Raw genomic sequence first — 26113 nt, 5'->3', positions numbered from 1 at the left:
CTAGCTCTCACACACACACACACACACACACACACACACACACACACACACAATGAGTGCATGTAAAAAACTGGTGAAATGTGAACAAGGTCTCTCAGTATTCAAGTGAATAGTATTGTGCTAATGTCACTTTCCTGCTTTTGATATCGCACAAGAGTTACATAAAATGCTATCATTTAGGGAAGCTGCGTAAAGGGTTCCAAGTATCTCTCAGTACTATTTTTGCTCCTATGAGTTTAGAATTCTTACAAAAATTAAAAGTTTTTTCAAGTGTCATTGCAAAGGTATCAGCTCAACCCACTGCCATTTGCACAGGCAGCCACTGTACAGTGGAGCAGCTCTATGACCCTGAAACAAACTTCAACTCAGTACCTTGGTTTCCTCATGTTTCAAATGGGGTGATACGAGGACCTACCTTTCAGGGTGCCGTGAAGTATTAAATGAGATAATACATGTAGAACGTCCAGGGCTGGTGGAAAGCATGCAGTTAAACACTGGCTACTATTATTATGACTGTGAGTCAGCCGAAATATTTCTAAGAGCTCTAACTCAGCGCTGACATTCAAAAACAGACTAAGCATGAGACACAGGGGATGAAGTCCAGATATGGTCCCTGATTCGGGCCCCTGCTTCTTTGGTTTGTTTGGTTCTCTAGTGAATGTGGTCTTTAAAGGAGTTACTACCAACAAGATGGCTATTGTGAAAGTGGACGCACAGGGTCCTCAAGGAGGAACTAGCTCAGAGAAGAGGCGCTTTCTGCAGTCAAGGTTGAAAGGGGTTGTTTTCTCTGCTACGTGAGCTGGAGCCTCGGGTGGCTAAACTGCAGTCCTCAGTCCCAAAAACGCCTTAGCCAACGCCTTACCAGCGGTTCTCAACCTGTGGGTCGCGACCCCTTTGGCGGTCGAACGACCCTTTCACAGGGGTCGCCTAAGACCATCCTGCAGATCAGATATTTACATGATGATTCCTAACAGTAGCAACATGACAGTGATGAAGTAGCAACGAAAGTAATGTTATGGTTGGGTCACAACATGAGGAACTGTATTTAAAGGGCCAGAAGGTTGAGAACCACTGCCTGAGAGAATCACTGTTCACTAACAAGCAGGTTAACCCTTATGAGGTGATGTGTGATTTTAAAGGTTAAAGCTCTTTACCCATCAACCAGAAAATGAGTTAAACCAATTCTTCCATTTTTATTATTTGGAAAATAAATTAGATTACATTACCCTAATAGGCTTGGAGGAGGAGAAGTCCATTAGAGCTCTAATTGACATCAATAAATTTAGACCGAAGCATTTTTGAATTACGTATGCAGCTTCTTCATATTAAATAAATTGTAACATGTACGTTCAATGTGTCCCTGTACAATGAGTGAAGAGGAAGTACTTTAACCTGCTTGTAATGTCAATATTCTTAGACAGGTACATCACCTATGAACGGATTAGGCATGACACATGGCTAGTTTAAACGTGGTAAGTAAATAACCCACAGGGAAGAGGAAAGAGCGATGGCAAGAAAGTTGGGAGTCTTCTATCTACTTAGGAATTCGGGTCTTTCATAATGTAAGTGAACCCCAAACAAGAGTGTACCTTGTCCAGCCCAGGTTGGAGGTCGCCAGGTTCCACTAACACTGGTCCCTACCTGTGTCCTGGTAACATCTTTTCCCATGTTTCTTTCTATATACACATATATTTTTATTGATTCCAGAGAGGAAGGGAGAGGGAGAGAAAGATAGAAACATAAATGATGAGAGTCATTGATGGGCTGCTTCCTGCACTCCCTTCTGGGGTTCGACACGCAACCTGGGCATGTGCCCTTGACTGGAATCGAACCCAGGACCCTTCAGTCCGCAGACCGACGCTCAATCCACTGAGCCAAACCGGCTAGGGCAGCCGTGAGCAAACTATGGCCCGCGGGCCGGATCTGGCCCGTTTGAAATGAATAAAACTAAAAAAAAAAAAAAAAAAAAAGACCGTACCCTTTTATGTAATGATGTTTACTTTGAATTTATATTAGTTCACACAAACACTCCATCCATGCTTTTGTTCCGGCCCTCCGGTCCAGTTTAAGAACCCATTGTGGCCCTCGAGTCAAAAAGTTTGCCCACCCCTGGGCTAGGGCAACTTAAGCCTTCCTGAGTGTGCCAGTCCGCTTCCTGCTGGGATCTGTGAGTCAGTAGCTAAGGTGGGAGAATGCCTTATATTTTGAGGTCAAAGACTATGTTACACATTTTGCTCATACCATCAAAGTGACATCATAATGGCACTGTTAAAGGTTATGTGCATAAATACTTACAAAATAGTATTACGTGTCACCGTTTTCAAATTCTTCCAGCAAACTCAACATTCCATTTTCTTGCTAAACTATTACGACGCTGTGGATCTCATTAAAATGGCATCGCCAAGTGAGGAAGCCAGAGCAACTTCGGGGGTTTTCGCCCATGTGGAGTGGCACCCACCTGGTATGGGGAGCTCAGGGACACTCACCTGGCACAGGGAGCCCAGCAAATGCAGAGCAGAGGTGCCCCCCATGCGGGCGAGAAGCTTTTCGCCTCTGTGTTTTCCTTGGACTGACTTAAACATTTCTTTACAAGATATTTCAGTCAGCTGCAGAAAGGGGTCATTCAAAAACTATTTTAAAAGTTGATTCATATTAAAGTCTCTGGCTGTTTCCATGGCACATTTCCTCAGAGCCACAATGCCAGCTCTTCTGAAAACTTCATCACAGAAATCCAGTTTAGCTGACACTCCAAGCACTCAAATTTTACTATAAAAATTTTTAAAGTTAGAAGAGGTCTAAGAATGTGCCAAATAACCAAACAGAAGGGGAGAAAATCCTGACCAGTTTTCATTTCACAGGGTCATGACATCTTTCAAACAAAGAGCCCTTCGTAACAACAACCATATATGAATGAACAAATTAGCCTTATACTTTGTGTCTAACTTATCCAAACTGAGAAGTATCCTATAGCTGCATCCAAGTAGTCACCATGACAATAAAGAAAGCAGTACCACATCATTATCGGTGGGAGTCCCTGTTGTTTCATGTGACCTCCCTCTAAGTTTGTAAGTATTCAGAATGTATCCTATTTAATAAAATAGTAATATGCAAATTAACCGTCACTCCACAACAAAGATGGCAGCACCCATAGCGGCAGGGGGCGGGGGGAGACGGACGCTGGCGGCATTGCCCTAGCAACGCGAGCCCAACGTCCCGTGCCACAGCCGCACGGAGGGAGGGGCCTCTGGCCAGAGGCCGGGGCGCGGGACGCTGGCGTTGTTGCAGGCCGGGCTGAGGGACCCCCTCCGTGCACAAATTTCGTGTACCGGGCCTCTAGTTTAAGAATAAAATGAATCCAAAAAGCTGACCTTTTGAAAATAAGGCCAAAACCAGAAAAATCTGAAAAGTACATTAAAATACATTAATTATATTCATTTGTAAATGTTGGTGATGTTAGTTCAGATTTTTGCAAGTACCTAAGACCTTTCCATATATTTACTCCCCATCACTTGGAGCTTACAATGTAAAACAGGCTGTGCTTAATGAACATTCTGTGAAGTGGCCAGGACTTAAGAAAAGACCTGTACGTGGAAAACTACAGGAAACTGAAAAAGGATATGGAGGAAGACCTAAACAGATGGAAGAACATACCGTGTCCATGGATTGGTAGAATCAACATCATCAAGATGTCCATACTACCCAAAGCAATCTATAGATTCAATGCACTCCCCATTAAAATTCCAAAGCTTTTTCAAAGTATTGCTTCCAAGTCCAGGCCTTGGAGATTCTGATTTAGTGGGAATTGGGTGAAACCCTGAAGCCAACATGTTTTTTTCAAACATCGACTAATAATGAGTGCAATTTTGAACCCCCTGGTGTAACTGAGGTAAAAACACCCAGGCAGCCAGATCCATCCACTTGCAGGTATTTATTGGCTGCCTACCCTGTGCCCAGGCCTACACTAGGCAGTGAGGATATGATGGGAAAAGAATAATTGGATCTCTGCCCTGAATAAGCTTACACACCAGTCGGGACAGATAGACAAATGAGGAATGTACATATAGGGGTGGGCAAAAGTAGGTTAATAATGATAGTAACTATAATAATAAATACATAATAACATAAGAATAAACTGTTTTGTATACTCACAACTATTAAACCTACTCTTGCCCCACCCAGTATAATACCAAGTAGTGATGCAAACAACATAAGCACCATAGTGTGATAGGCTCAGTGGTATTTCTGTGGAGTCAGAAGCGCTTTGGCGAGGGCAGTCAGGGGTGGCATTTTTTCCTGCAACTTATAGGACAGTGATGGCAAACCTATGACACGCGTGTCAGAGGTGACACGCGAACTCATTTTTTTGGTTGATTTTTCTTTGTTAAATGGCATTTAACACTTGGAGTGCGGGAAACGAGTTAAGTCGGCTCGCGTGAATTGCACGTACTCCGCGGGAGCCGTCTTTAACTCGGTTCATATAGATTTGCGGTGGAGTGCGGGAAACGTGTAAACTCGGGCCGATTGTAACTGCGTATTACCAAATATTTGTTTGTAATCCACCCTTTTGGTGGATGGAACAAAACCAAAAGACAGAGCCATCTTATATTTTGGCGGGAAATTCACCCGCACTCCAAGTGTTAAATGCCGGGGTCCAGCCTCAGCGGGCCAGGGGTTCCCAAAGGTGTGGACGGAGTCGGCAAAGAATGTTTTACACGGAGACAGCGTTCAGAACTCTCCAGCTCTCTTTAGTCTCCGTGGCTCTCCTGTGCCTGGCTGAGGCCACAGAGAAAGATCCTGAGGCAAGCTGAGCCTTTATTTTATAGTCAGAGGTAAACAAGGTAGTGGTTTCCATAGTTACACTGTTCTTGTGAGTTTCACTCATTTTGACCATAGTTACACTGTTCTTGTGAGTTTCACTTGTTTTTGTTCTTGTTCTTGCTGCACTTCCCTCAGCCCATTAGCTTCCCAGATAAGATCTAGGGAGAGTCAAAAGGTCAAGCCTAATTATGCTAAGAGGACTGTGCCCTCTAAGCTGGGACTTGTTTGTGACTTTGCCAACAGGTCAGTAGGAGGCTTAATCCTATATCAGCTCCCCACATTTAAATATATAAAATAAATATCAAAAATATAAGTCTTTGTTTTACTATGGTTGCAAAGATCAAAAAATTTCTCTATGTGACATGGCACCAGAGTTAAGTTAGGGTTTTTCAAAATGCTGACACGCCGAGCTCAAAAGGTTCGCCATCACTGTTATAGGACATCGACAATGATAACTCTGAACAGATTTCTCTCTGTCTTTCCTGCTCTCTCCCGCTCTCTCTAAAAATCAATGGAAAAATATCCTTGGGTGAGGATTAAAAATACATCTATGGGATTTGCAAAATCCTTGCTTCTGTGAGGAGACAAAGAATAAGGTGACAGAGGGTAAAAGTGAATCCCAGGCCGGCTGCTACATTTTCTAAGACGTCTACGTTGGCAGCGCTGATGGATGACAACTGACTCACATCAGCCCAGTCCGGCAGCCGTGCCCGTTCTGGGTGTCTTCGGAATCACCAAAGAATACCCCGTAGTCAACACCACTGAATGATGAAGTGAACTTAATGACTTCAAGGTCTTTGGAAATCCAATGTTCATCGAGAGAAAACTTGGAAACTTTCATATGGAAACCGGAAGTGTTTGGGGTGAAGAGAGGCTCCCTTTCAGGGGAAGCGGCTTAGCCCTTGCGGGTGGATTCCTCAGGGAGGGGTGAAGCCCAGCAAGGGAACGATCAGCAGCTCATGACCAGGCTGTGGTTCCGAGCACAGATGGTGGAGTGACTGCACCCAACAGGAAGTGAAGTCAGCGCCAGAGGAGCTCAGAAGTAGACAGGTCCCGGGGACAAGAAAGGCTGCATCTTGACAGCTGGACTCCGCAGGGCCCAAATCCGAGTCTCAGCCACCTGCTTTCTGACCACACCTCAGGGAAACACAGGCATCGCCCACCCAAAGATTCATCCTGGCCAGAGGCATAGCGAAAGCTTCCTAGTGTTTGTCTTTCACAGGAGAGAGGTGAAAAGCAGTGTGATCCTCAGGGAGCTGCTTACAGCGATGGCGAACCTTTTGAGCTCGGCGTGTCAGCATTTTGCAAAACCCTAACTTAACTCTGGTGGCGTGTCACATAGAGAAATGTTTTGATCTTTGCAACCATAGTAAAACAAAGACTTATATTTTTCATATTTACTTTATATATTTAAATGCCATTTAACAAAGAAAAATCAACCAAAAGAATGAGTTCGCGTGTCACCTCTGACATGCGTGTCAGAGGTTCGCCATCACTGCCTTAGGCTAATCGCACCCCGAAGCTTCCCCAAAGTTCATCTGTTCTAACACTAAGGCCCAGTGCGGTGATTCCACGGGAGCTGCCATACTTAATTGCAAGGATTGCCATGAAATTTGACGTATATTGCATGATCTTGGCGGACAGTCCAGGTTTGTAATATTTTGTGTGTGGTTAATGGAAGAAAGCATCATGAAGGCTGTTGGGGAAGGCAAGTTAACGTCATGTTTAACCGAGGCCAAGCAGCCTGACTTTGCGGGGGGGGGGGGGGCACCAAAAGCAGGAGAATGTTGCCAAAGTCATGATCACTGAAAACGGAGTGACTCATTCTTCCACCCCTAGCACTTGTGTTGTGGGTGAGGCTCCCGCGGAATCCGGGTCGGCCTCTCTCTGAGGTCCTGCATGTTCACTGACGAGTGTATATAATACTCATCACATTTACCATGTCTTCTCTTTTCAGATACTATTACACAGCAACTGTCACATCTTCTTAAACACATGCATGTGCCCGGGCCTTCCCATCACATCCCACAAATCAAAGAGACCAGTGACTTTCCAGTGGTGGCGATGTTGCGCCCCAGGGGGTACTTGGCAATGTGTGGACACAATCTTTAAGTCTTTACTGTTGAAAGTATTACATATGTCCCTTTTCCCCCTATTGACCTCTCCCCCCCACCCCTCCCCTCAGCCCTTCACCACCCTATTATGTGTGTCTATGGGTGATGCATATACGCATATGAGTTCACTGGTTGATCTCTCCCTCCCCTCTCCCCTGCCTTCCCTCTGAGGTTTGTTTTTTGTAAATATGTTTTTAATGACTTCTTAGAGAGAGAGAGGAAGGGGGAGAGAAAAAAACATCGATGAGAGAGAGAAACATTGATAGGCTACTTCCCACAACCCTGACCTGGAATCAAACAGGCAACCGTTCGTGCAGGGGACAACACTCAACCAACTGAGCCACACCGGCCAGGCTGTGTGGGTTCATTTCTGGTTGTCACATCTGGGGAGGTGGGGATACTATGCTACTGGCTTCCAGGGGGTCTCTAGGGGCCAAGGATGCTGCTAAACATCCTACGATGGCACCGGACAGCTCCCCGACTGAGAATCATCCTGCCCCAAACGTTCATTTTGCTGAGGCTGAGAAAACCTGAGAAAGACAGAAACACAGGGCACAGACCTTACTGGATCTTGGAAAATTTGGCTTTTGTCTACACCAGTGGTTCTCAACCTTCTGGCCCTTTAAATACAGTTCCCCATGTTGTGACGCAAGCAAAAAATTATTTTCGTTGCTACTTCCTGTCATGTTGCTACTGTTAGGAATCGTCATGTAAATATCTGATCTGCAGGATGGTCTTAGGCGACTCCTGTGAAAGGGTCCTTCGACCGCCAAAGGGGTCGCAACCCACAGGTTGAGAACCGCTGGTCTACACCAATCCAATTAAAGAGCTATTTAGCCACGCAATTCAGCAACAAGGAGGGTCACAGTAAGTCACTGAAGGTACAATATTTGATTGTTGGATTCTTATGGTGACAAAAGTGGGCGGGAGAAGGATAAGTTGGCCCATCTATTTCACTTATCTCAGGAGTCCAACTGGGGAGTCAGGGCACTGGAATAAAGCGCTCCCTTCTGTCACCTGTGCCACCTTGAACTCTACTGCTCTAGGCTTGGATTTCTTCAGCCATGAAATAGAAAACGTTTCTAGCCCTGACCGGTTTGGCTCAGTGGATAGAGCGTCGGCCTGCGGACTGAAGGGTTCCAGGTTCGATTCCGGTCAAGGGCATGTACCTTGGTTGCAGGCACATCCCCAGTAGGGGGTGTGCAGGAGGCAGCTGATGGATGTTTCTAACTCTCTATCTCTCTCCCTTCCTCTCTGTAAAAAATCAATCAAATATATTTAAAGAAAAAAAAAGAAAAAAGAAAACATTTCTAACCCACCAGCTGGTGGTGAGGCTAAAACGGACACGGACTGTGTCCAAACGCTTTGACAATAAACATAAATGAAATACTATGATCTGTAGTTACTCCAGAAGTGCCTCCAGGAAATCACTGATTCGTGCATGTCAGCTGTGGCCCTCACACTCCAGCACCTCTAGCCCACCGAAATGAATGAAGTCCGGCTAGTTTGCTGTCCCGGCATCTCTCAGATACACCGACTGCTCTCCACCTCCAGCCCAGCGGCCATCCTAGTACAGGCAACATGGTCAAGGGCACATGCAGGAGATGCAGGCTCGATCCCCAGTAGGGGGCGTGCAGGAGGCAGCCAGTCCTCTCTCTCCCTGGCCTACATGCCAAGATGCGCTCTGGCTCCTTCTCACCCGTGCCTCCCTCCTGGAACCACAGCCATCTGTTCCAAATGTAAATATGATCAAGTCCCCAAGAGGCTGTCAAGGACGACACCCAGCTGGAAGGACGGGGTCCCCCTAAACTCAATGTGGGAAAACGGGGAGGAATGGTTGGGAGGCGAACATCGGCGCTCACACGCATTTTTGTGACGATAAAGCAGGACAGCCATGCTCTACTTCGGAGTGTAGCTGATTGTATAAATACAGGATGCTCTTATCTACTGGAGTGTTTGTGTTTCTCTCTTTGTGGCCATGATGACCATTTCAAAGACGAGGGAAGAGTTCACAGCAACTCCGAACGCTTTCACGATGTACTCATCTCTCCGGAAAACTGACCAAACAGCTGTCACACCATAAGCCTCCAACAAATGTTTGATGAATGAAGAAAATGTGAGCCACTGAGTTCTTTTTTTTTAAGTTAAATTCTTTTATGTTTGTAATATATTCTTATTTTTATTGATTTCAGAGAGGAAGGGAGGGAGAGAGAGATAGAAACATCCATGATGAGAGAGAATCATTGGCTGCCTCCTGCACGCCCCCTACTGGGAATGGAGTCCGCATCCCCGGCATGTGCCCTTGACGGGAATCAAACCCGGGACCCTTCAGTCCACAGACCGACGCTCTATCCACTGAGCCAAAGCGGCTAGGGCCATTGATTTCTTATATGCTGTCTCATCTTGAACAAATGCAAAAAGCAGTGAAGGAAGAACATACATACTTGCCTCCCAGATTATATTTCAGAGCAAAAAGAGGTACTAACAACACACGGAGGGGAATTCTTTCCCAGGACGATGCAGACAAAAAAAAAAAGCCTCCAAGACCCCAGGAGCAAAATCCTTTTGGGCAAAATAAGTGGAATATTTGTGCTAAAAGGCAAAACCAGCTTTTGAAATAACCTAACCCAGTAGTCGGCAAACTCATTAGCCAACAGAGCCAAATATCAACAGTACAACGATGGAAATTTCTTTTGAGAGCCACATTTTTTAAACTGAAACTATATAGGTAGGTACATTGTAATTCACATAATTAGGGTCCTCCTAAGGCTTAGGAAGAGCCACACTCAAGGGGCCAAAGAGCCGCCTGTGGCTCGCGAGCCGCAGTTTGCCGACCACGGACCTAAACCCATGTGGGAGTAGCGGAAGAGTGCAGTGTTGGAATAGACACTAAACCGCACAGGGTTACGTTACTATGAGAAGCAATGGGTCACACGTCATAGAGAACATTCTCTTGACATGTGAGTGGCACTGAGCTGCCGAATGCTGCTGCTTTCATTCTAAAGCAGCGGTTCTCAACCTGTGGGTCGCGACCCCTTTGGTGGTCGAACGACCCTTTCACAGGGGTCGCCTAAGACCATCCTGCCTAGCAGATATTTACATGACGATTCATCACAGTAGCAACATGACAGTTATGAAGTAGCAACGAAAATAATTTTATGGTTGGGTCACCACATGAGGAACTGTATTTCAAGGGCCAGAAGGTTGAGAACCCCTGTGATGCACAAGGAACTCCAGGGACCAGGTGATTTGCTGTAGTCTGACAGCCCGCACATGCCCTGTGCCATCTTCCTTCTTACAGTCTTAACTCAAAAAAGCTGCACGTGGTGATTGGCGCTGGAATAAAGGGCTATTTCATCAGTGAACCTTCAGAGCGTAAGAGGAGGCGTCAGTGTGTCTCTAAGTGAACGCTTTAGGAGACTAGGACAGCTGAGTAACGCAATGGATTTATATGCACGACTGAGGCACGCATCATTCCTAGCACGAACAGACAAATTCAACTTGTTTCAATGAAGGAGGCAGTTCTAAGCTGTCCTTCCTTTCCTTATACAGTAAATGGTACAGAGACCTTACAAATGAAAGGGCACCGGCTCACAACTCAACATCTGGAAAAGGTGGCGGGGGGATGCTAATTGGGAGGAATGAGCACAGACTCTAGACCTTCTGGCCCTTTAAATACAGTTCCTCATGTTGTGACCCCACCATAAAATGATTTTCGTTGCTACCTCATCACTGCCATGTTGCTACTGTTAGGAATCGTCATGTAAATATCTGCTAGGCAGGATGGTCTTAGGCGACCCCTGTGAAAGGGTCGTTCGACCGCCAAAGGGGTCGCGACCCACAGGTTGAGAACCGCTGCTCTAGATCCTTCCGTGCAAAGAAACCTCTGCTGGAAACAGGTTACCCCTAGTACCACGTTAAGAGGCAAAAGACGAGGCTCCCACTGTCTCCAAAAAATGAACAAGCATTAGGAACTTACTAGTGTGCGCTTGCCATTTCAAGACAAGTACCTGGCAAAACTAGAGAAAGAACCATCAGAGATTCCTAAAGCGCTCACCAGGGAAGGGACCTTCACAATTTTCTAGTTCAGACCCTCTTTTTTCCCCCAGCCCAGCAAAGGGAACCGGCAGGCACTCCCAGTGAGCCCGGGGGGCCCCCCAGCAGCCCCGGGCACCTGCCGGGGCCTCTCTAGGACCTCTGTCTCCAGCACTCCTGTCCAGTGTGACTACTTTCTTGAAAAATGTCTTTTTATGTGGAGAGTGCATTTTGGAGGCCATGAATTTCAGACCCATAACTGTCTTTGCTTTATTACATTATAAGTATTAACGATTCTTTTTCGATTATTGTCTAAAGTTTTACATATGAGTATTAACCATTCTTGTCTTCACGCTCAGCATGCTTCTCTCCAATTCTGCAAGCGGGCATTCAGCGCGGGCACCCAACCTCGACAGTGCGAATCGCGTCAAGGAAAACAGTCAAGGAGCAGACGGCAGAGCGACTGCCATGCCCCACCTCAAAGCAGCACATCGCACAACTGGAAAATAAATGTGCAAAGACTGTCGTCAGCCGGCACGGCCGCCTGCCGCTTCCTGGAGGCGCATCCAGAACCTTCAGCGCGCATTCCGCAGAAGCCCTTTTCTTTCCTGCCTCCTTCTCTCTCTCAAACATCAACTCAGTCTAGAATCTGGCTGTGGCGGAGCCGTCATCAACCTTGAAATCTTGAGTCCTTTCTTAAAGGAAACAAACCCCCCTGCGCTTGTTGTCTGTTGTGTCCTGCGCAACCCCAGTGCGTGGCACACAGTAGGTCTGCAGTCAATATTTAGGGAATATCTGAGTCAACAGAGGGAACAGAGGTGGCTGACAGCAGACCCCCGGCTCCTCGTGTATGGATCAGAGGCTGTGTGACCTTCCGTCCCGCTCCGGATTCAGAGGGAACGTACACCCCCTCTCTAAGCGGCTGCACCCCGACGCACATTTCCCTGCGAGCTCTCTAGCCACTCACTGCGATCGCCATCCCGCCCCATCCCGTCCCTGCAGCACGTCTGACCCACGGCTGAGCGGGAAACCCGGCCCGGCCCCCGGAGCCCCATTTCTCAGCTCCGGCCCCCAGGCGGGAGCCAGGTTCAACTCCCACACCACGGGCTCCAGGGTGGGGGCTCCCCTTCTAAGGGGCAGTGGACCCTGGGGGGCAGGACACACGCAGCCCCCTCCCCTCCGCTCACCGTACCCCCCAGGACCTCTGGGGAGTCACGGATCCCCCCAAGACCAGCTGTCCCCTCCCAGGCCGGTCCAGTGGCGCCCCCTGTCGCCCGTCCGCTCCGGGACACTCACCGCGTAGTGCAGCTGCGGTTTCTCGCGGGCCGCCGGGTCCCCCATGTCGCTGACGGGGAAGATCCGGGGTCCCCGGCACAGCCTGGGATCACGACGCCGCTCCGAGGTCCCCTTATTTCACCGCCATCCCGGGCGGACCCCGGTCGCGAGCGCTGCTCCCGGCCCCCGAGCGAGCGCAATGCCAAGTGCCCAGGGCGCCCGCGTCCCACCGCCCGAGCTGGGGCCAGGGAGGCGCCGCGGCGAATGGGCAGGAGGAGGAGGAGCGGAGGGAGGAGGAGGAGGAGAGGGAGGAGAAGTTGGAGGAGGAGGAGGAGTTGGAGGAGGGGAGGAGGGAGGGGGAGGACGGGGCGGGTAATGGGGGGGAGGAGGGAGCAGCCCAGTCAGTGTCGAGGGGCGGGCGTTCCGTCCTTCCGTGCCCGGGCGGGCCCCTGTCGCGGCTGCTGCCACCAGCTGTTGAAGGCGACAGCGACCGAGCGCGCCCGCGACAGGTGTCGGGGCAGCGGGCACTCCTGCCTCCTGCCACCCCACCCCCCGCCGGAGCCGAAACCCCAGCCAGAGGGCCACAGGGTGGCCCAGAAAGACTTGCAGGAACTTGGGAACGTGCCCCAGGGAGGGCGGGGTTTCGCCTTTGGAAAGCCCTCCTTTGGGAAAGTCAAGGCCACCGGGACCCAAGGAGGGGGCAGCAGGAAAGGAGCCAGGAACGCTGCCCGGGGGACTGATCCCGGGAGGGAGGCCTGGCTGGAGGGCGGCTGCGGCCACACGCTTTGGGCAAAGTGGGTCCCCGAAGACTGGCAGGACCTGGGCAGGTCTGGGGAAGGCACTGGAAAGGGAGTCCTGGCATTGGTGCCAGGCTGGATCCAAGGGGTGGTGTCCTCCCAGCGCTGCTTTCTGGGTCTTAGTTCTTAGGAGCGGCTCAGAAAAGGACGCAGCACGGATTTGGACACAGAAGAAACAGAGGCATCGCAAATGCTGCTGGGTCCGCCAAATCAGTGTCAGCACAGCCTGAGGCTCCCAGCACCGCCTAACACTGGCCCCTGCTCTGCAGGCCGTCCTGGAAGCTTGCACTTTCTTTTAATCGATTTTTATGTATTTCGGAGAGGAAGGGAGAGGGAGAGAGAGAGAAGCATCAATGATGAGAGAGAACCATGGATTGGCTGCCTCTTGGACCCCCCACACTGGGGATGGAGCCTGTAATCCCAGCAGGTGCCCTGACAGGGAATCCAACTGTCACCTCCTGTTCATAGGTCGATACTGAGCCACTGAGCCACACCAGCTGGGCGTGGGCTTTCCACCCCCTTGGAGGAGAGGACCGGCTCTTTCCCCCGGCCCAGGGCACTGTGATGTCTGCGCTCCCTCCTACAAGCTGAGTCTACCAGTGGTCTGCAAACTCATGAGTCAACAGAGCCAAATACCAACAGTACAATGATTGAAATTTCTTTTGAGAGCCACATTTTTTAAACTGAAACTATATAGGTAGATACATTGTGATGAACTTAATTAGGGTGCTCCTAAGGCTTAGGAAGAGCCACACTCAAGGGGCCAAAGAGCTGCATGTGGCTCGCGAGCCCCAGTTTGCCGACCACTGCACTAGGCAATCTCATGATGGTTCATCTGCTAAAAAATGAAGCTTATATCCTGAAGTTCCCAGCACCGCCTGATCATATGGTGCCTACCCTCTGACCCAACAATTTCACTCCGAGATAAGGTAGAAAAAATGGGCCAATGGCCTTCCGTGTGCAGGAATGTTCATGATATCTTCAGGCAGGATCACAAGAAATGGCAACAATCTAAAGGACTGGGTGCAGAGCCACCCGGCGTGGCTTAATGGTTGAGTGTCGACCTATGAACCAGGAGGTCAGGGTTCGATTCCCAGTCAGGGCACAGGCCTGGGTTTTGGGCTCCATTCCCAGTGTGGGGCGTGCAGGAGGCAGCCGATCCATGATTCTCTCCCATCATTGATGTTTCTATCTCTCTCTCCCTCTCCCTTCTTCTCTGAAATCTATCTATCTATCTATCTTTAATAATAAAAACAAGTAAAAGAATGATTTTCCCACCTACAGATTCCAGTTCAAGGTTGAGATGGCCGGAACCTCACCCCGCAGCTCAGGTGCCAGGTGGGACCCACCCTGGACAGGACACCCTTCCATCCCAGGGCCACTCACACCCTCACCTACACCCGCAGAGACTGGGTCAGTGTAGACAAGACCGCTCACCTCACAGGCTCATCTCTGGGATGTGGGAAGAAACCGGGGTCCCCGGGGAAAACGCACACAGATGGGGAGACTGCACACTGCACGCAGACATGGTCCCAGCGGGAACCCATTGTTTTTCTCATCAACGTTAGAACAAGACGAAACGACATTGTACAAAACAACATTACCCGGGGACCTGCTTTATTCACATGTTAGAAATGACGCTGCCTGCTAGTGTCTTTCCTGCTAAATTGTCATTGCTAAGTTGGAGTTACATTTTCAGGTGCCACAGAGCTGTTTTTTTCCGTGTTTAAAAGGTTTGGGGAGATAGGACAACACATTTAAGAAATGATCAGTGCATGCTGCAAAGCTCTTAAATTCACCTCACCGTGGCTCATACGCCTCTGCAGTTCTCAGTGCATTTGTTCAAGACTCGAGAAGGGACCTAGGTTGTGCAGAACTCTAAGAGGTCTGTTAAAAAATTTTTAATATATTTTATTGACTTTTACAGAGAGGAGGGGAGAGGGATAGAGAGTTAGAAACATCGATGAGAGAGAAACATCGATCAGCTGCCTCCAGCACACTCCCTACTGGGTATGTGCCTGCAACCAAGGTACATACCCTTGACCAGAATCAAACTTGGGACCCTTGAGTCCGCAGGCTGATGCTCTATCCACTGAGCCAAACCGGTTAGGGCAAGGTCTGTTAAATCTTTAACAATTTGCTCTAGTCGGTTTGGCTCAGTGGACAGAGCGTTGGCCTATGGATCAAAGGGTCCCTTGGTTGCAGGCTCCTCCCCAGCCCCGGCCCTGGTTGGGGACCGTGCAGGAGGCAACCCATCAATGTGTGTCTCTCACATCGATGTTTCTCTCTGTCTCTCCCTCTCTTTTCCACTCTCTCTGAAAGTCAATGGAAAAATAACCTTGGGAAGATTAACAACAACAAAATTTCTTAGACAATGTTTTCTATTTGCTATTGAGTTATATGAGTTCTTTATGTTTTTTTGTATATTAACCCCTTATTACATATATAGTTTGCAAATATTTTTCCAATTCTGTAGATTGCCTTTGCATTTTGTTGATTGTGGCTTTTGCTGTGCAGAAAAGTTATTAGTTTTATGTGTCCCACTTGTTTATTTTTGCTTTTACGGCTTGAAGTTTTGGGATCAAACCAATAATTCTTTGCTGTCCTAGCATCCTAGGATGTTCAGCACGCCCCTGGCACCCACCTGCGAGCTGTTTTACCCCCTCCCCCAGCTGGGGCAACCCAAAATGTCCCCTGGGGGCAGGGGCAGGAGCCTCTGAGAAGCACCGCTTTTAGGAAGTTCTGCATCCATAAATCTTAGACCAGCGGTTCTCAACCTGTGGGTCGTGACCCCTTTGGGGGTCGAACGACCCTTTCACAGGGGCCGCCTAAGACCATCGGAAAACACATCTATAATTACATATTGTTTTTGTGATGAATCACTATGCTTTCACGATGTTCAATTTGTAACAATGAAAATCCATCCTGCATATCAGATATTTACATGACGATTCATAACAGTAGCAACATGACAGTGATGAAGTAGCCACGAAAATAATCTTATGGTTGGGGGTCACCACAACATGAGGAACTGTATGAAAGGGTTGCGGCATTAGGAAGGTTGAGAACCGCTGCCTTAGAGCTTAATGCTGCCTGTCTTCTAACTTTCTGAAAATGGATCGGGAGCATGTTTTTATTACATCTGGCTTCTTCTACTCAACATCGTGTTTTTAAGGTTCTTCCGTGTTGTTCTATGTAGCTGTCGCTGGGTCATTCCCACTGCTGTCTAGTAGTCCACTGTGTGTGTTTAGCACTATTTATCTTTTCAAGTGCTGCGAAACATCTGTGCCCTTTCCAGCTTGGAGCTACCGGAAACCATACTGCTCGAACATCATTACACATATCTCCTCGCGCACATGTGTGTGCATTTTTACAGGGCACAAACCCGGCAACAGAATTGCTGGGTCATGGGCAGGCCGAGCCTCAACTTCACTGGGTAATGCCCCCAACAGTTTTCCAAACGGATTGTACCAATTAGAATCTTTATTTACACGCCAGTATAAATAGACTGAGCATAGTTTATATAAAGGCTGAACATAGTTTAGAGTTGTCTCTCTCTCTTCGAGGTTTTCTCATGGGGCTTGCAAGATAAAACTCAGGAAATCAAACACCAGGATGAGGAAGGAGAGCTGGGGACGGAGCCTAAGGTCTTCTTTGGCCAAAATCACGTCTCTTATAAGTGAAGGAGGACCAACCAGGCCTGCAAGGAATTGGAAACGCCATTGCTGACCCACCCACACGTACAGGTGGGAGCAATGGGAACACAATGTTTATGCTTTTGAGGGAGGACCTTTTATTCAGCAGAAACTCAGCACACTGTGGAGGGCGGGATCTTAGCAACCCAACTATAAACATAAAGGAATTGCCACTAAAGGAACTGCCATTTTGCTCCACAGCCATAATCCTCCCTTTCAGATTAACCCTAAGGGGGAGATGGAGGTGGGAGAAAGCCAAGAAGAATGAAGCTTTCATTCCTGTTTCCAGCTAAGTTAGAAAGAGACAACTCCCATTCTGAAGACAGACTTGGCCCAAAGACGGGGAGTGAGGAACTCCTGGGGGGCCCAAGAATGGTACCCTGGGGGGTGCTGTGACATAGAACAGTGAAGAAAGAAAAAAATGCACTGGTATCACCTCTAATGTCGCCCTCAGCCTTGATCACTACTACCAAGAATATTAAGAAGTTATACAAGGTGTGGCAAAAGTAGGCTTACAGTTGTGAGTATGTGAAACACAGTTTATTCTTATATTATTATTATTAATTATTGTATTATTATCCATACTCTCCTGCCCCAAATGTCAAGTGCCAATTTTGAGGAACCCTTCATAGACATAAGAAATTCATGCTTTGCCCTAACCGGTTTGGCTCAGTGGAGAGAGTCAGCCTGCGGACTGAAAGGTCCCAGGTTCGATTCCAGTCAAGGGCATGTACCTTGGTTGCGGGCACATCCCCAGTAGGAGGTGTGCAAGGGGCAGCTGATCAATGTTTCTGTCTCATCGATGTTTCTAACCCTCTATCCCTCTTCCTTCCTCTCTATAAAACATCAATAAAATCTATTTTAAAATTAAAAAAAGAAATTCATGCTTTAATAGTTCTCACTCAGTAGAACATCTCACACAACCACCATTTTTCTTTCAGTGGAGTGAGCCCTGCACCACCCAAGCAAACAAGGAGCGATTTCCCCAGAGCAGAAGAGTAGAGCTGGGCTCTGGGGCCTCCTCCAGCCAACACAACATGTCAAAAGGCTAACAGGTAAAAACTGGCCATTGCTGTGATCCAGACTAGACGCTATGGAGTCGTCTGGAGCCCTTGGCTAGTCACCCAACGAAACTACTCTTTTCAAAGGCTCGCCAGTCGTATGAATGATGCTCACACGTGGCATGACTCCGGCGTCTGAAATTTCCAAAACAAGTTTAGATGTGACGTTGCCCCCTCCTCCAATTAATCTCTTTTGTGATTATGATTTCACTTTTCGAGGGAACAGAACATACAAGGCAAAAGTTAAGAATTTGTTGTCAGAAGTGTAATAAAATGAGGGGAATGAAATAGAGTGTCCCGCGCGTGCCAAGTCACTTAACCTGTCTGTGTCTCATTAATCCACCGAATAGAGAGAAGGAGCCAGGGTTTCAGGTCACAAGGCGCGCTCGGGACAGAAAAGTTGAACCCCAGCCATTTCACGGGGGCGCCTTTGCCTTGCTGTGCAACGTGAGCCAACCAAAGAGAACGGCTCCAAACCCAATGTCTTCTTTCTTGATTCTTTTTCCTTGGGACCACGCTTCATGAAAGTAGCTCTCCGCCAGGTGCAATTTTGTCCCCCAGGGCACATTTGGCAAGATTTGAAAATGTTTTTTTAATCAAAGCTAAACTTAATTTGGTGCATAATCTGTGCTTGCTCTCAGGTACTTCCACATGTATCTTTTCCTTTGATATGTAAAAGCAACCATGTGAGGTATCTTACAGGTTAAAAAAAAAAACAACATAACACAAACCTCCCTCCTTGTCTTATTCAGGTGAAAAGAAGGTTTACAAGCATCTACACTAATAAAAGAGAAACATGCAAATTGGTGTCACTCTGCTACGCCCACCAGCCAATCAGGATGAGTATGCAAATTAACCCAACAAAGATGGCGGTTAATTTGCATATGCAGGCACAGAGCGAAGACTGAAGACTGAAGATGACTGAAGACTGAACACTGAAGAGGCTTGGCTTCTCCGCTGCAGCCAGAGCGAAGGAAGGCCTGGGTCCCGGGTGCCAGAGGAAAACTGGTGCTGGCAGCCAGGGGAAGGAAAGCCTATTGCACGAATCTCTCCCTATTGCAAATGTGCCCGGGGAGTAGGGGAGGCTGGGGGAAGGCCAATGGCGGGGGGGGGGGGAGAGGAGACATATGTACTACTATTTGTAATACTTTAAACAATAAAATAAAATTTAAACAATAAATAAAATCAAACCCAACCAAGTACATGGTCTGTTTCCATTTCCTTTAATACCTATTTCCACTTCCTCTACATATATCAGGACGTAGCATTAGAAGAGCCAATTCAAATGAAAGGGAATCTTTCTTGTAATTTTCGTCTGCAGGTGCTTTTTAACCTACCAATTTTCTACTCTAAGCACAAGAAACTTAAATGCTGTCAATACCTGAAATAACTTGTAAGGTGATCTAGTACTTTGAACATTCTGTTCACATAGAAATACAAGCCTAAAATTAGCACTTTTTCAGAGGCACTTTCTCAACAGAAAAAGGCAATGGTAACAGTTCAATGGATGGAAAGGATTTAAATTAAATACCTCCAAGAAAATAAAAAAGAATGAAGATATTTTTAATCTTCACAACTTGGGGGGTGGGCAGTAGTGCTTCTGGTACTTAGTGGGTGGAGGCTGGGATGGTACTAAACATCCCACAGTGAACAAGCCAATCCCACCACCTCCCACCACACACATACAGAACAAGACCTGGGCCCAAATGGCGATTGTGCTAAGATTGAGAAACCCCGCGTTACATGTAAAATTGCTCCAATCAAAATACCCCTAATACATTAGAATCTAAGCATCAGACTAGGGCGTTTTCATTATTTCAAATGTGATTGCCATTTTGTTCATGTTCACACATGTAGCACATATGGAAATACATTCCCTGGAGAGATTATAAGATGTCTTCTCCCTTTCAGCAGACGATAGGACAAGAAGAAAACAGACCAGCCTCAGCCAGTTTGCTCAGTGGTTAGAGCACTGGCCCAAGGACTGAAGGGTTGAGGGTTTGATTCCGGCCAAGGGCACATACCTCGGTTGCAGGCTCAAGACCCAGCTCCAGTCGGGGTGTGCAGGAGGCAACCAATTGCTGTATCTCTCTCACATTGATGTTTCTCTCTCTGTGTGTCTCTCCCCCTCCCTTCCACTCTCTCTGAAAATCAATGGAAAAAAATATCCTCGGGTGAGGAGTAACAAAGCAAACAAATGAAAAAAGAAAACAGACCAGAAAGATAGGGCCAATATCAGTGTCTGAATGTATGATCTTCAGGACCATGTACATCAGTATCACTTGGGGTGAGATTTTTAAAAGTAGATTGTGAGGACCTCCCCAAAGATACTGAGACAGGACCTCTTGGAGCATCAACTCACAGTTAACATTTTTAGCAAGATCCCTGGATATAATGTGCAACACAGTTTGGGAGTCATTGACGTGGTGAGACTAAAATGCAGAAACTGATGCTTAGAGCGGTTGAGTGACTCGTTCAAGGTCATGCAGATAGCATGAGACAATGTAAGAATCCATCCCTAACTTAATTAATATTTGAAAAGGGAGTAAAGACAGTCTTTCTAATAAATGCTGCTGGGAAAATTGGACAGGTACATGCAAAAAATGAAACTAGACCCCCAGCTTATACCATACACAAGAATAAACTCAAAATGGATGAACGACTTAAGTGTAAGTCATGAAACCGTAAAAATCCTAGAAGAATGCATAGGCAGAAAGCCTCAGACATTTCTCATAGCAATATTTTTCCAGGTAGATTTCTTCAGGCAAGAGAAACAAAAGGAAAAATAAACAAATGGGACTACATCAAACTGAAAAGCTTTTTCACAGCAAAAGAAACCATTAACAAAGTGAAAAGGGAACTCATCGAATAGGAGAACATTATTTCTCAATGATACACTCAATAAGGGGTTAATATCCATAATTTACAAAGAACTTATACAACTCAATACCAAAAAACCAACAGTCCAAAATTAAAACCACAATGAGATATCACCTCACACCTGTCAGAATGGCTATCATTAATAAATCAATGAACAACAAGTGCTGGAGAGGTTGTGGAGAAAAAGGAACCCTCGTGCACTGCTGGTGGGAATGCAGGCTGGTGCAGCCACTGTGGAGAACAGCATGGAGTTTCCTCCAAAAATTAAATAAGGAACTCGCATCTCATCCAGTGATCCCACTTCTGGGAATATATCTGAAGAAACCCAAAACACTAATTCAAAAGAATATAACCACCCCTATGCTCATTTCAGTGTTATTTAGAATAGCCAAGATTTGGAAACAGGCCAAGTGGCCATCAGTAAATGAGTGGGTGAAAAAGCTGTGGTACATTTACACAATGGAATTCTAAGAAAAAAAAGGGAAATCTCACTTTTTGCAACATCAAGGATGGACCTGAAGATTATTACGCTAAGTGAAATAAGCCAGTCACAGAAAGACAATTACCATATAATCTCACTTACTTGTGGAATCTAATGAACAAAATAAACTGATGAACAAAATAGAAACAGAGGCATGGGTACCTGGCACAGACTGACAGCTGTCAGATGGAAGGGAATATGGGGGGCTTCTAAAATGTCATAGTCAGCCCTGGCCGGTTTGGCTCAGTGGATAGAGCGTCAGCCTGTGGACTGAAGGGTCCCAGGTTCTATTCTGGTCAAGGACATGTACCTTGTTTGTGGGCACATCTCCATTAGGGGGTGTGCAGGAGGCAGCTGATCGATGTTTCTAACTCTCTATCCCTCTCCCTTCCTCTCTGTAAAATATCAATAAAATATATTTTTAAAAAAAAATAAAAATAAAATGTCATAGTCAATGTTTTATACCTTTCCTGCATCCCTGATTATAACATGTGTGTGTGTGTGTGTGTGTGTGTGTGTATAAAACACATAGACATAGGGTGGGGGTGGGTGGAGGTGGGCAAAGGGGGGGAAAATGACCTTGCTTGGTGTGGTGGGTGCACAATGCAGTGTGCAGATGATGTTTTATTGAGTAGCACACTTGAAACCTGTATGGTTTTGCAAACCAATGTCACCCCAACCAATTGAATAATAAATAAACAAATAAATAAATAAATGCCACCATTAAAAGAAGATGAAAAATATCCCTACGTTTATGACTAACAAGAAGAATTAAATCCATTTGCAGTTATTGAAGAAGAAATGACAAGAACATTTGTCCTAGGTCCGTGGTTGGCAAACTGCGGCTCGCGAGCCACATGCGGCTCTTTGGCCCCTTGAGTGTGGCCTTAGGAGTACCCTAATTGAGTTAATAACAATGTACCTACCTATATAGTTTCAGTTTAAAAAATGTGGCTCTCCAAAGAAATTTCCATCGTTGTACTGTTGATATTTGGCTCTGTTGACTAATGAGTTTGCCGACCACTGGCCTAGGTCATCACAACCCAGAGACTGCTGAGGGACTTGCTCCATCCTGCTGTGGCGGTGTGGTTTTCTCCCCACTGTCTCCGTGACTGATGAGGAGAAAGAATGCTACTCCACGTGACTCCTTTCAAAGCTCTCAGGATAACTGATCTCCATTAAACTTTATTTTCTCAAAACCAGAGAATTCCTTTTCTCACATTAACCTGTCAAGAAATGACCAAGGTGCTTAAATGACACAACTTCTTAGCCCTTTGAGATTTCGCCAAGGGGAGCATCCCTTCGGAGTCTATTGAAAATCCTTCCCCATCTATAAAATAATTCTTTGTCTCCCTTCCTGGCAAAATAAAGCTACCAGCCACGGGGTCCCTGCTGTTGAGGGGAAAGTCTGAGATCTGGAACAAAGAGAGCTGTTTTGTACATCAGAGTAGACGATGTGAGGCCTTCAAGGTTATCGGACTGCATTTCTATAAGTTCCATTTCTACAATGGAATGATGGGGACAAACAAAGACAATTCCGACTGTACAAGTGGAGCAAGGACACGGAGACAATGATGAACGATTTGAAGGGATGTCATGTGTGAGAAAGGAAAGCCTTGTCAACTGTCTCTGGAAGCTGGACAAGGACCAAGAGTGAAAGTTATGAAGACTCAGATTTTGACTCAACAAATGAAAGCCCTTTCTACATTTGACCTGGCAATTCCACCCCTAGGAATATAACGACAAGGAATGAAAACATGTCCACACACAAACTTGTACGCAGGCCTAACCGGTTTGGCTCGGTGGAGAGAGCATCGGCCTGTGGACTGAAGGGTCCCGGGTTCGATTCCGGTCAAGGGCATGTACCTTGGTTGCGGGCACATCCCCAGTGGGGGGTGTGCAGGAGGCAGCTGATCGGTGTTTCTCTCTCATCGATGTTTCTAACTCTCTATCTCTCTCCCTTCCTCTCTGTAAAAAAAGAAAAAAAGATTTTAAAGTTGGTCAGGGCTGCCACTTAGGGAAAACATTTTTTTATAGACACGTGTGGCGTGTGAGGAAGGTCCGCCACTTACGTCTACAGACGCTTATGGTGTACAATGGGTTAGGTTGAGCCCAAATGACCATCAGTTGGCCTGGCTGCACTGTATGGAAGTTTCGCTATAAGACCCACAACTCTAAAATGGCATAGTCAATGTTCTACCCCTTTCCTGTTTCCCTGCTTATAACATGAGTGACTCGAGGCTCAAGACTGGCTTCTAGTAATTCATTCAGCCCATTCTTTCATTCATTCTTCCAATGCTGGCTGAAGGCAAGGCCTTGTGCTATTTCTCTCTTAATAATAGAGTTGCTTCTTGCCTTTGTCAGTGGTCGGCAAACTCATTAGCCAACAGAGCCAAATATCAACAGTACAACAATGGAAATTTCTTTTGAGAGCCAAATGTTTTAAACTGAAACTATATAGGTAGGTACATTGTTATTCACTTCATTAGGGTCCTCCTAAGGCTTAGGAAGAGCCACACTCAAGGGGCCAAAGAGCCGCATGTGGCTCGCGAGCCACAGTTTGCCGACCACTGCCTTAGGTGGAGTTACCAAGAAGCAGACGCTAAGATAAGGATTCATGTGCAAGTGATTTCTTAAAGACATGTTTCCAGGAGGAACTGGTAAGGGATGAGCTGAACAGGGTAGGAAAGGGGAGAAAGTCAAGTAATGGTGCGATTTCTGGCAAAGCCCCGTCTTGGCCTGATCCTGAGGGGAGCTGTGGGGTGTAAACTCCATCTGGGAGCTGTCCCACCTCAAGGAAAGAGGACTGAGCTTTCACATTCTCACACCTGCCCATCAGGGGCTGTGGGATGAGGCCCCGGGATGAGGCCAACTCCCAGGCACTTCCTGCCCTTTGTGGGTCCCGGGAAGCTGCTGCAGGACCCCACGGGCTTGCCTCTGACGGTCCCAGATGTTGGTCATTAGAAGCCAACCACACAGAATCTGGGGGACGGGACAGGCAGGCAGAACCGGTAGGAGGTCTGAGATATTCTGGGCAGAGCACCAATAGCAAGTGTTCACTGCACGTTTGGGTGGACAACCTGTTCCCCTCTAAAGGCTCTTTGTGACTCTGCTCTTGTGTCCAGATCCTGAACAGTATGGACACTTGCAGCCCCCAGATGGATTTCCGGGGAGGCCAGGTGTGAGCTGAGCATCCAATACCTCTCACCCCAGGTCACTCCCTTCCTGGCTGATAAACGCTCTACATGGCGTCTCTGTCCGCATTAGACCTGTTCCATTCCATATACTGACAACCTTCTGAAGTAGTGAACCCACTCATAGTGTTAGCATCATCAATTGTCATTTAGCCACTTACTTTAATTTTTTAAATATATATATATTTTTTATTTCAGAGAGGAAGGGAGAGGGAGAGAGGGAAACATCAATGATGAGAGAGAATCATGGATTGGCTGCCTCCTGCACACCCCCTACTGGGGATTGGGGATTGAGCCCGCAACCCAGGTATGTGCCCTTGACAGGAATCGAACCCAGGACCCTACAGTCCACAGGTTGACGCTCTATCCACTGAGCCAAACCGGCGAGGACTAGCACTTAGAAGATTAGGCAGGTTCCAAAAGCTGCAAACTCCTGGAACCAGGTCTGACTGGGCGACCTGACTCACTGGACTCCGCCCTCCCCCGTTATCACAGTGAGGTCCAAGAGGCCAGTCCCCCGCCACGCAGCACAATTTTCTCGGCTTTATCCGTCATCCTATGACATCATTGGCTGATTACCATCTTTGTTGTGAGAATGAAACCTGTGTGTGTTGTGTGCCTATGTGTTGTGTGTGTGTGTAGCAGTTAGAAGAATGTCTGGCCTCTATAAGCTCTCTAGTAATGCTTACTATTTATTTTTTTAATATATTTTTATTGCCTTAACCGGTTTGGCTCAGTGGATAGAGCGTCAGCCTGCGGACTGAAGGGTCCCAGGTTTGATTCTGGTCAAGGGACCTTGGTTGCAGGCATATCCCCAGTAGGGGGTGTGCAGGAGGCAGCTGATCGATGTTTCTCTCTCACCGATGTTTCTAACTCTCTATCCCTCTCCCTTCCTCTCTGTAAAAAAATCAACAAATATATTTTTATTGATTTCATAGAGGAAGGGAGGAGGAAGAGGAAGAGGAAGAGGAAGAGGAAGAGGAAGAGGAGAGGGAGAGAGAGAGAAACATCAATGATGAGAGAGAATCATGGATGGGGTGCCTCCTGCACACCCCCCACTGGGGATCAAGCCAGAAACCCGGGCATGTGCCCTGACCGGGAATCGAACCGTGACCTCCTGGTTCATAGGTCTACGCTCAACCACTGAGCCACACCGGCCAGGCTAACGGGCCAGGCTAACGCTTACTATTTAGTCTAATACAGGCATGGAACTTCTCTTCAGTTGCACGAATAGGTTCTTGTCCTCAAAATTGTTCTTCCTGCCAAAGGACTTGCAACAATTTTTCTGATCGATTTCAACTTTGAAAAACTTTGGTTTTTATTTGCCTTCCTTCGGCAGCTTCTTCCTAGCACCTTTTTCTTCCTTTTCCCCTGAGGTTATTGTACAAGATGGAGTTCATGGCAAAGTCCTCTGCAGCGAGCAGAAGGACAGTAAATATTAGGTGCGCTGGGGAACAAGCCGGGCGGCGGGGGCAGGCAGAGACAAAAAGCTCCCAGAACCTCTTAACATACTTTGGCGGCGAGGAGTGAGCCAGCGGGCGTGCCTGCGGAGCATGGCTTTGTTTGTGTCTTCGAAAGTGCACAAGTTGAAATTCCATAAATAGAGGAGCTTCTGTGCCACTTTCTATTGCTAATATTTTCTTTTCCTCTGACGTCTGTCCCCAGCATTTGAGTTCAGGGTGAGCGCTTAATCAGTGCATTGGTGATGGATGTTACACCGTGTTACAGGGGCACGTAGCATTACAGAGACAAATCCAGGGAAA

The 26113-nt window shown here is 47.1% G+C and overlaps 1 protein-coding gene and 1 pseudogene across 1 annotated transcript in view; both read right to left on the bottom strand.

The window, feature by feature from the left end:
* LOC102431736 overlaps positions 1-2531 on the bottom strand; it is a 13804-nt pseudogene extending 11273 nt beyond the window's left edge.
* The window catches only part of LOC106694548 (rho GTPase-activating protein 6-like), a 296825-nt gene extending 284331 nt beyond the window's left edge, over positions 1-12494 (bottom strand). Inside the window, 1 exon segment of the mRNA XM_023745007.1 lies at positions 12264-12494. Within this exon segment, the coding sequence (XP_023600775.1) occupies positions 12264-12308 (45 nt within the window). The 5' untranslated portion in view covers positions 12309-12494.
* Positions 12495-26113: the final 13619 nt, after the last annotated feature.

This window comes from Myotis lucifugus, unplaced genomic scaffold (assembly GCF_000147115.1).
Source record: "Myotis lucifugus unplaced genomic scaffold, Myoluc2.0 scaffold_508, whole genome shotgun sequence".
NCBI classification, from domain to species: domain Eukaryota; kingdom Metazoa; phylum Chordata; class Mammalia; order Chiroptera; family Vespertilionidae; genus Myotis; species Myotis lucifugus.
The sequence above is the reverse complement of the archived record's forward strand: the minus strand, read 5'-3'. Positions and strand labels throughout refer to the sequence as shown.